This window comes from Lotus japonicus, chromosome 2 (genome assembly GCF_012489685.1).
Source record: "Lotus japonicus ecotype B-129 chromosome 2, LjGifu_v1.2".
NCBI lineage: Eukaryota > Viridiplantae > Streptophyta > Magnoliopsida > Fabales > Fabaceae > Lotus > Lotus japonicus.
Window position 1 is genome coordinate 89,747,901 of NC_080042.1, and position 11,177 is coordinate 89,759,077.

Consider the following 11,177-nt stretch of genomic DNA (forward strand, 5'->3'; position numbering starts at 1 on the left):
CAAGTCACACCAATATGGAGCTATACAGAAATAGACTGAGGTCAAACTATGAATGGGGAGGGTAGGGGAAGAGGGGTGAGAAATAAAGGTGGCAACTGAAAGTATGAAAGAGAACAAAACAAAAAGAACAGAAAATTGTGGAGAATGAGAAGGTGGAAGATATTGGCCACACAAGGAAGAAGAACAGAAATAGAAATAAAAAATCCTACTTAAAAGATTAGAATAACATCACTAGGAAGGGAGAATATCCACTTAAAATGGGTAGAAAACCTTTTGAGGAGGCAATGCACTCCACTGGGGGAGGCTGAAGTAGGAAACCCCTCTGGCATTGATAATACCTATGATTGGGGCAGTGCATTGAGCCCCATGTGAAATATATGGGCTACACCTGATTGTGGTACCTATGATAATCACTTGCAACTAATTTGATGTGCAGTGACTATGTCTAGAAGAACAGAACGAATTTCATTTTAAATTCAATCATATCTATGTTTGGTATAGTGCAACGATTACAGCGTGAAATATGAACTACGTCTATACCTAATGACACTTACAGTACAGCTTATTACTAACTTCAAAGAGAAGTGAAACGATATGTATTAATTGGAGCACGGGAGACAGTATAAACTATAAACTTATATATAATACAGAAACAATACAATAGACAGGAGATAATATCAGCCAAAAAATGCACCTCCTTCCGCACATGCTTTCTGTTTTCTTGGGTAATTTCGAGCAAGAAATATTTGATCTGGAACTGGAAGTGATTAAATCATAGCATCTCAATAGGTTTAGTTTCCCCAGGGCAGATATTGAATGTTGCATCTGTCAGCATTGAGTCATAATCTCAGCCCCATCAGGAGTTATCAAAATGGTGTGTTCAAACTGAGCTGAAAGGCTTCCATCTTCCGTTACAACTGTCCAATTGTCATTCCACATCACAGGATTGAAGCTGCCCATGGTCAGCATCGGTTCTGTATTTACCAGGTGAAGAAAAAGAAAAATATTATCATCGATATAACAAAATCAATTCTTGAGGGTTTTTTACACGAAAGCAACTGGAAAGGAAGATGCTAATTGCATGTCAAAGTTATGATTTCCTCATGACAACCATTTCATGTGTCACACAATGCATACATATTCTCATATTGTGACATTTATTTCCATTTTAGTGAACGCTACTCATGTCCTCTGGTTGAACGAAAACAAAATTTTACAGTTGAAAGTAAATTGTGAACCTTCATTATTTGAAAACCCTTCTCATGTATACAACAACAACAACAAAAGTCTTATCCCACTAGGTTAGGTCGGCTATATGGATCACTGACCCATATTAAAGATATCAATCAGTTTTTTATTGGCTGCCAAAGGCCTAACACTACCCTGCTCATTTATCCGGGCTTAGGACCGGCCACGCAAGCATAGGCAAAGTTATTTTTCATGTTGTGCAAGGAGGAATTTTGGAAGTGGAAGGGAAAGAGAGAATTTTCCAAGAGAGAGAAATGGTGAAAGGCAATAATTGTTGATTTTGAATTGACACTAGGAATGAGTATAAACCATACAATATTTTTATACATTTTAAATATTGTAAAATATATTTATATACCTTGTCATCCCATATCTAAAATTAAAAGGACAATGTTGCAATGTCGTATTGACATTTGACACATTGCATTGTATCAGATATGATATTAGAACCCGTGCAACATAGATCAAGAGCAAAGGCATAAGTAGTTTCCACTTCCACAAACAACAAACCATAGGCATAGAGTTCATAACAATTTATAATATACAAATAAAAATTACCAATTGTGAAGGTTTGATTTAGCATCATCCGTCCACCTTCATTATTTCCTGAAGATAACAATAATAGTAATTGTTACCAATAATAGTGACTAGACACGTTGACAGAAGAAATAATATATTACAGGCAATAAAATAATTTGGGGTTTGGGGACCATATATGCAAGGAATATGGAATTTTCCATGTCAAACAAGAGTGGCTAACCCATAACCAAACATGTAACTTGAAATTTAGCAGCTAACTCAAGTAGTATTTCCGGATAGAGGTGGAAGATGTGTAAAACTTAACAGGGACTTTTTTTGTTCTTCTTTTTTGGTATTGTTTCAGAGGTGAAAGAAACATGAACATAATAAAATATAAGATTTCATAGTTAAGTTTCATATATTAGCAAATTTTCTGTAGTAACTAGTAAAAGAAATTACATTACTTACATTCCTCAGATTTATTCAATTCATTAGTCAAAACACAGAATATTATTTGATAAATCCAAGTTGAACATAACTTAATGACTATCATTTTAAAATTAGCAGACACACGGGTTTGTTGCTAGTATAAACTGAAGTAAACAATGACAGAAGTAGAGTTGAAGCTACTTACTATAGTGAAGAATAACTGGATCAGCATGAAAAACACTTCCAACACCATGCCCAACAAACTGTCGGACAACACCGTAACGATATTTATCCGCATGATCACTAAAAAAGCAAAAATCAACCATGAATCACTATATAATCAAGAATCAAAATGAATTTAAATCACTGTCATCAACTACTAACTCATTAATACAAGATTGAAGTAATTTATCAGATTCAACTATCAACTGCAATGTAGGAAAGCAGGAAAAAAAGAGCAAATGAAAGAAACATCATACTGAATCGTTTTGCCAATTTTCTTGAATTCCACTCCCGGCGCACATATAGATATTGCTTTATCTAGGCATTCTTTAGTTACCTGTTTCAGTATAAGGTGGAAGAAGAACCCACTCCTATGAGCAATTAAGCACAAATAAAATAATGAGGACAATGCCTCGACTATCACCGAAAAATCACTGAATGAAATAAGAGATATAAGTAAAATATAAATAAAATTCCTTATAGTTGACATAAGGTAAGATAATGAATTGTATGGGATATACCACTTATAGGAACAAGGGGTACAACTCCAGGCTACCAGATAATAAAAGGCCGTAAATGAATATCATCTGACATTCTTCAGTATGCATCCTGAATAACATGCAAAATTTAACACCAGGGATATTCTACTGGATAGCATCACATGTTGATACCTAAGTTACTGTCTGCTATGAACATAAATATTTTCAATGCATCTAATCAGGTGAATTAGCTTTCTTTCACTGCCTGATATTACAAGGTTCTGAATATAAAAACTTAGAATGATATTTAAAGCTTCATCTAGCATGGGGTTTTCAGATTTTCATTCCTAAAGTGAATGTACTAATATTTCCTTTTTATCACAACTTCTAAAATTAAAAAACAATAACTTAGTCCTTAGATAAAAAAAATCATCACTTATCAATGCCTAATGAATTAAGACTGTTTCAACACCAGCCCTTTCTTTTCAGAATGGACTCCAATGCAGAAAACAACAAGGATTCCAACAAAGTAATCTGAAATTAAAAATTCCTACCAATATTGTAAAAATTGGGCCAGACATTAGCTGATAAAGACACCATATTATGTGCCATGTCTAACTAATAAGAGGTTAAATAATAACAATTCATACATGAATCTTGCATATGCATTTATTAGGCCAAAAAATGTTTTTGGTTAAGCAAAAAAGTTCAAAAATACAAAGAAAACAAATGAAAGAACCGGTGCAAATTGGTTCTTCATCATCAACTTTTTACTTGTTTGTACAACACAATTAGTTATCTGGGTTGAACAAATCAAAAATTTGATCAATACACCAATTTTCAGGTCAATCTGGCCAATCAGTTCCAGTTTTTTATCTATGGTTCCTACCCGACCTGCACATTTAAAGTTGAAGCAAGCGAGCTTTGTCCATCTTTTCACATGCCATTGATATTAAATATAGTTCAGTTTGTGTGCCGTTTCACTCTTAGGTAAGAATAGAAAGATTCTAACCCTAAAATATAGAGAGAAATTATTGAAAAAGTACATTAGAACGAGAAACAGATTAAAGAGCGGAACTAATGAAGGGTGCATGTGCATGGAAGTATGGAAGAAAAATAAGCACCAAATCACAGCCATTGCTGGCAGGAAGAGGATATGTTACCTGAACTAGTTTTCTGGCCTCATCACCAACGTCGCCACAAAAGTAAGTTGCTGATGTGTCACCATGATAGCCCTACAATTTTAGATATCTCAAAAGGTACAATTTCAAAACTGAAAAGAAAGTGGAAAAGCTAATCTTAAATTCTCTATGCAGCCAGCACACTCTAATACAAAAGATGAAAAAAAAAACACCATATGAATAACAAGTCAAACGAAAATTGATACAGGACCAAGTTTTGTGTACACAATAAATAATTCCTAGCCTGCCTCCTCTCTAACAGCATAGCAGAGAACATAAACATTGCCAACAAAAAGTTAATCCTGATAATGTCATCAGGATGGCTTAAGCAAAAAAGATGGGGGGAAGGTAGTATGAAAAAGTACATAGTAAATTAAATTCCAAGGCTATTCCACTCTCATCCCTAACAAAAAGAAAATGTGTCTCCGCCCCCTCCCCCAAAAAAAGTAAGAAAAGGGGAAAAAAAACTTACATTTAGATAAACAGTAACATCAATGTTGATTATATCACCATCCTGCAAAAAAAGGAATGAGTAATCATTTTTTTCATAAAAGATGCCTAATTTAATAAGAACTTTTATAGAAGGACCTCAAGCACACGGGAATCTGGTATTCCATGGCAAATGCATTCATTGACAGAAGTGCAGACACTCTTTGGAAACCCACCATAGCCGAGAGGAGATGGGTATGCTCCATTATCAATTATCATTTGGTGAACTGCTTTGTCAATTTCATCTGTTGTTATACCTGGCTGTCAAAAGAAGTTAAAACTAACATAAAAACATCTTATTTTTTTCTTTTCGAATAAAAACATACCTATCAGTGTAATAATTATATAAGTCCTACTCTTTAAAAGAATTAGGGTTCTTTCCATGTCCTGCACTAGCTAATAATAACAGTCCGAAATATGAAAAGAACTCACCTTGACTAAGGTGCCGGCATACTGAAGAACCTGTGCTGCAAGCTTTCCAGAAGCTCTCATGCATTCTATCCCCCTCTCATCATGCACTTCAGGCCCACTTACAAGTCCAGCCGGAACCTTGGTTTTTACATATGGCGGCCGTAGTATGTCCTTTGGCACTTGTAGTTGCGGAGAAACTTTCCCCGGTCTGAGACGTTTTCGCTTGCTGTTGGCCACTTCATCTACATTCCTGCACAGCCAAAGCATAATAAAATTTTAACCAAAAGGCATTGATTGTGAGATGCACAAAGGCAACTAAGTTAATCAAGATTCAAGAGTTTAATCTTGATTGACCAGCATTAAGATTAAACTCAATAATATTTTGAAATAATCAAATAATCAACACAGTACTAAGAATTGAATCATTTATGTATACCTTCTATTAAATAAGAGATTGGTTAAACCAGAAAGTGATCGAGATAACTGCATCGAGACATGTTTGCTTCCTGTCACAAAAATTATAAAAAAATATATATAAAAAAAAAAAGAAGTAAAAGAAACCTAGAGGCTGAAAAGTGAAAGTGATTGTAAGAAAAAGGAAGAACCAGGATTGTAACGGAATAGATGAGGAAGGGGTTGCAGCGTTGAGCAGCGTAGGAATCGATCTCCCATGAATGAAGTTTTCAGTCTTAAATTTTGAAGTGAAGCGCCGCTCGCCATTGTTGCTCCTCTACTCTCCGCTTCTGCTATTCTCCAGTCCTCTGTTATCCACGATATGTCTATGTTTGTAAATTCGTAATTATTATTATTTATATTTATATTTATTAAATTTAGAAAATAAAAAGGGCCTAGCCCGAGAGCCTCGTCAATCTTCCATCTAGGCCCAATAAACCCAATCGTGTCTAAAGCCTTTGGAGACTGGCCCATAGAAACCAATAAATACAATGAGAAAGTTTGCCTCTTTTCACTTTATATTATCTCACCTAATAATACCATATTTGTTTTTAAAATATAGCTATTTTTGGTACATTAATATCTAATTTATAATTCACTCTACCTTCAAAGAAAAAAAATTCACTCTAAGAATACAATCCCGTATGAAATTTTTACATTAAATTTGAAAAAAGTGAAGAAAGAAAGTATTTTACAGCGAATCCAACATAAAAAAAAACACGAGTATATTAAAGTCGGTTTGTAAGCCGTTACACATAACTTTTGACCATATGTCAGCATTTAAACACTCACTTTTATATTTATTTTAATCATCACAATTTGGAAAGTATAAAAAAAACACTTTCGACATAATCTTTTATCAATTGAAATTGTATTTTTTATGTAAGTTCAAGTACGAGAGTATATGATCCAAATTTTATAATCCCATCTCAACTTAATGAGAGTCGATGCTGGAGATAAATTAGAAAATGAGTGTAGTTGTTAGGAGAGACACCTCTCTATTTAAAGTTTGTGTGTTGGACTTGGACTTTAATTATTTCCGATAGAAAGTGTAATAATATGTTGAAAAAACAGAGAACTGGGGAACCAAGTTTGCACAAATGAAAACTTAAAAATAAAATCACTAGAGTAATAGAAGTGGTCCTAAAACAGCACTAAAACCCAATAAGTGAGAACTATTATGTTTGCATCTTTCTTCGCTGTTGATGATAAAATACGACAACGTAGAGATGATAACGAGAAACGGATGAAATAGCAGAGCAGAGAGATAACGGAGAGTGTGGTGCATGGAAGTGAGGAAAGGCAGAAAAGTGCCAAATTGTTGGGACGAAGACAAATTCGCAGAGATAAAATTCTCAATGTCGCCATTATTGCACGACAATGTTAGTTTTAATTAGCTGCTGCTGCTTCTTCTCATGGATAGATAATATAATAACTCTGAGTTGAGTTAACCAAAAACGGCAGGTCCACCACCTAGCTAAAATGCGGCCACCTCCACACCACGACGACAAGTCGTTTTCCCAATCCTCTTATCACGACAAATTTTAGAATCCGATGCCCACATTGATACTTTCTTGGGTCAGTAGCTGCTTACAGACTCAACCTTTTTTTTTTAATTTCTTCTTGGCCCACTTGTGAGCCCCTCAACCCACTTCAATTCGGATCAGGTCCCAGTCCATTTGTCCATATTGTTGAACCAATTTCCCGTTTTTTTCCACTTGTAATTTTGAATAAATTTATTTATTTAGTTTGTGAAATGATGATGAATATTGAATAATAGACCTTGCCCTTTTGGGTTATCTATCCTATTTCCAGCAGTGAAAGGTCCACACCACGTTATTGGAAGGTGATGGTGATGAGAGCATTGCAAGAGATCGAGTTGCAGTGAGTGAGTGATCTTGCTAAAAGTTTTAATAACGATGACACACCAACAGCAACTGAAAGCTCTTTAAAAAGTTTCTCATCCCATATTGATGCTTCATCTTACCTGGGTCCTCATTCTTCTTCTGGTTCCATGAAATATTCCACAACTTGTTTCATCTTAAGTGCCTCTATAGCCCAAAAAATAAATCAATTGAACTACTTTGAAAAAAGAAAAAAAAACAATTCTTCACGCGATCTTAGCCTTTATTAATATTCAACTCAACCCATATTTTGGACGATTTATGTTGGGAAAAATAAATTCATATTTAGTGTTTTTTTTTAATCAGCTCACTTAACTCAATAGGTTAAACAGGTTGGAATTGAAGTAGGCCGAGCTAACTTGTGAACCAGATCGTTTTCATTTTTCTTTAATTTTTTTATTTTTGTCGATAAAAAAGAATTTAAAATGGGTTTTAATGTAATAATAGCTACATGAAGTTGTTTTTTATTAACTGAAACATTTTTTTTACATACTGTGAAACATTAAGAAAAAAAATTCTCACAAATTCCCGACTTTTAGTACTTTTTACATTTTTTATGAGTTTTTGTTAATTTTATTTTTTAAAAAAATAAAAGTGACTCGGCTTATCTAATAAACCGGCTCGTGATAGGTTGAATTGGGTTACAATTTTAGAAGGTCACCAGAAAAGTGAAATAATTTATTTCAGCTTACCTTTCTTCCAGTTTGTTTTGAGCAAACTCAAGTGATGAGCTGAATTGACTCACTTGCATGGTCTGTACGAATTTTGCAAGAGGAAAATTACAAAGAATTTGACAGGAATTGAACGGATTTATTGTGAATCTAGCCTCTTGAATGTCATAACCACCAACTAAGAGAAGACCTTCCTAGACTCGAACTACCATACCCAAGCCCATGTCACCAGACTCACAAAACACAACATCAAAGTTAACCTTTACTTTGTTATATGAAGGAGGCACCTAACTAGAAAGAATTTCGACATTTGACTTTTGTGATGGTTTCTTACAACAATAAAGTAAAAAGTTAATTTTTTTCGCTACTTTTCACTTTATGATATGGTAAAAACAATAAGATGTTAAAGAAGGTCATTAGTTTGCGAACTTGAGACTTGTGGAATTATATGTTTAAATTTCTCCTATTGTTATCACCGCAATAAAGAAAGAAAAACTCTTTTGGGTACCGGACTATAAATTAGTACTCCCTCCGGTCCTATTTATAAGCAACAAAAAAAAATTCACATAGTTTAAGAAATGTAGTAAAACTAGATAAAATGCATTAAATTTGTCTTGAATCAAAATAAACTTCCAAAATTACCCTTTGTTATTCATGTTGGAAAGTGGGAAAGAGAGAGAATAATTAATGAGACACGTTCTACAAGTTAGAATTGATAAGGGCATCATTGGAAAAAAATAATTAATATAGTTCAAACTTTCATTTGGTTCTTATAAAAAGGACCAAGATTTTTCTTCTCTTTCATGCTTATAAATAAGACCGGAGGGAGTAAGAACTAAGCTCAAGGAGGATAATCGGATAGTGGGCATTGGATAGTAAATTAACTTGATCTGTTTTGACTACTGCTATGAATTGTGCCTTTTAATTTATTGTCGATTAGATTGCTATCTTGCAAGGTTTTTGTAAGGCTTGTCTGGTGTATCTCAGAATTGCACAGCCCTGTTTTCTTTGCATAGCCTTGTTGTCCTCTTAGATATTTGTGTGTCGTGTTTTGTTGTAAGTTGGTTTGGGGTACACCTAGTGCTCCCTTATTAATATACCTTATTTTTGTTGATGAAAAAAAAGCTCAAGGAGGATGATCAAGTAAAAATGTCTGTATAATTGTGTACGAAAAGCGGTTGAAATCCAGAATTATTTCCCATCGCGGTTCTGGCCAGGTGCATAATAATGCAGATGGATATAGTCCTGGTGAGGGGTTCTGTTCACCTATATATTCAGTACCTTTCTAGACGTTCCTTCTTGGTTTCATTAATCAAGTTACTGCTTTGGCTTTTATTCATCTTTTAGTTTTTCCTTTCAACGCACGTTTTAGATCTTGGACCACCTTTTGTAAATCCAGACCTTCGTGATCGATCGTGAGGTAGCTGCATGCGCAATTTCCGAGCCTCCATAAATTTGGGTATGAATTTTTGTACCATCCTCATCCTCATATATTTTCTCAACCAAAATTTACAGCACTTATATTTGCATGTACTAATTATACATAAAAAAAAATATAACTGTGAAACGCGAATTATAATTTCACAAATTGAAAGTGTGGGAATGGATGACATGAATATTAATGCCCTATTTTGTAAGTAGATAATAGCTAGCTAGCAATTAAGGTGGCACATTTGATATATGAAAATGTATATCATTTTTTTTATGATAATTGTTTAAGGTATTTTATGCTTCGCTCATTACTACAAGTCAAGGCATATTTCTGATAGGTCGCTTACAGAAATACTTACAGATTACCGGCCCACAAACACTGTTCACACATTGGCAGTGAAATCTAACATCAAACCGGAGTACATGACTCATTCAAACAAAGCATTTTGCGGTGTTTTTTAGCAATTTACGCCAACTTAGAGCACCGCAAAGTGTTAATTTAATGGCGGATTCGCGGTGGTTGGTAAAACTTTACAATTACGAGTGTCACATAAATCAGTAAATCCACTTAAGTTTAAGGTGATCTAACTCGATCGAACTTTGCATATTTAGTATTGTTTACACAATCTTTTTCTTTTCTTTCATACAATATCCACAACAACATATATATATATATATATATATATTTATATATACCAATGCAATCTTTAGCTATAGAACGTGAATCCTTACTAGTAGTAGGTTGGTGAATAATATTTTCACCAAAGCTCTCTAGAAATTTATAAACAAGTTGAATTGTATTGACATTCTCGTAAAGAGGTGAAATGCGTGGATGTTCATCACAGTTTTAGAGATGCAAATGCCTCTATCGATTGATGCTTTAGCTAAATATGGTCATTCCAATTAGAGAGAGCATTGTGGAATATGGTTGTAATTTTTTCAATAGTTAATAAAAGTGTTTGTTCGGAAAAAAATATTTATTTTCCAAAAATCTTTATTTAAATTGCCACTCCAACGAGTGACACAAGGCAGCATGTGATAAATATAAAGTTTGGTCAGGTTAAGATTAAAAGGTTTCAGCTTTCAAAACCATTTGTACAAAACGTAATAGAGTGGACACCACAGCTAATTTGTCATTTGTGCATGCAATCAAAAATTTCACATGACTTTAAAAAAAGAAGGGAAAAGTCACAAGCCGCAAAAGTCCCTCGCTTTAAAAAGTGTGATAATAAGGGGGGTCCTTGAGAAAAATAAGAGTCCTCCCCTACCCATAGAAAGGGAAATGGATGCTTTTAGAAAATAAGATCGAGGACCAGTTGAGCACTAACAGACAAACATGTCTTGGGCATGAAAGGAATTCAGTCTGGCTCCTATCTCGTTTTGGACATTTACTGCTGCACTACCTTGAGATTCTTCAATTTGCTTTTTACTATAGCTCCCCTCTTCATCGATCTTTTTTTCTTTCACTTTTAGCATTTCTACTTGTTACAATATCCTTCCACAGTGTAGCTGCATCGCAAAGAGATGGCAGAGCTTAAAGTTCTTTGGACGTTTTTAGATTGCGACCATGGTAAAGCATACATATATATAGTTGTTGCTTTGACTTCAATTAATCGGGAGGCATATCCAGCATATATATTTCATTGTTGAAAAGAGAAGTCCCACATCCATTAATTTAATTTACAATTAATGAAAGTCACAGTGAATAATTGAGTATGTATAATTAGTTTAAGACTTTCA

The 11,177-nt window shown here is 34.2% G+C and overlaps 1 protein-coding gene across 4 annotated transcripts; it reads right to left on the reverse strand.

The window, feature by feature from the left end:
• Positions 1 to 444: 444 nt before the first annotated feature.
• LOC130740817 (methionine aminopeptidase 1D, chloroplastic/mitochondrial) lies at positions 445 to 6,807 on the reverse strand. Of its 4 annotated transcripts, XM_057593526.1 has the most exons (10): positions 5,584 to 5,778; positions 5,415 to 5,484; positions 5,000 to 5,228; positions 4,667 to 4,828; positions 4,551 to 4,592; positions 4,061 to 4,132; positions 2,676 to 2,755; positions 2,402 to 2,499; positions 1,807 to 1,854; positions 445 to 974 (listed from the first exon to the last, which is right to left on the reverse strand). In XM_057593526.1, the coding sequence occupies exons 1-10, from the start codon at positions 5,696 to 5,698 to the stop codon at positions 829 to 831; spliced, it is 1,062 nt and encodes a 353-aa protein (XP_057449509.1). In that variant the 5' UTR covers positions 5,699 to 5,778; the 3' UTR covers positions 445 to 828. The 4 variants fall into 4 exon arrangements, 1 of the variants encoding a protein (XP_057449509.1); XR_009020266.1 differs by lacking the exons at positions 445 to 974; positions 1,807 to 1,854 and having other exon boundaries at positions 2,441 to 2,499; positions 4,061 to 4,110; positions 5,584 to 6,807; XR_009020265.1 differs by lacking the exons at positions 445 to 974; positions 1,807 to 1,854; positions 2,402 to 2,499 and adding an exon at positions 2,940 to 3,027 and having other exon boundaries at positions 5,584 to 6,806.
• Positions 6,808 to 11,177: the final 4,370 nt, after the last annotated feature.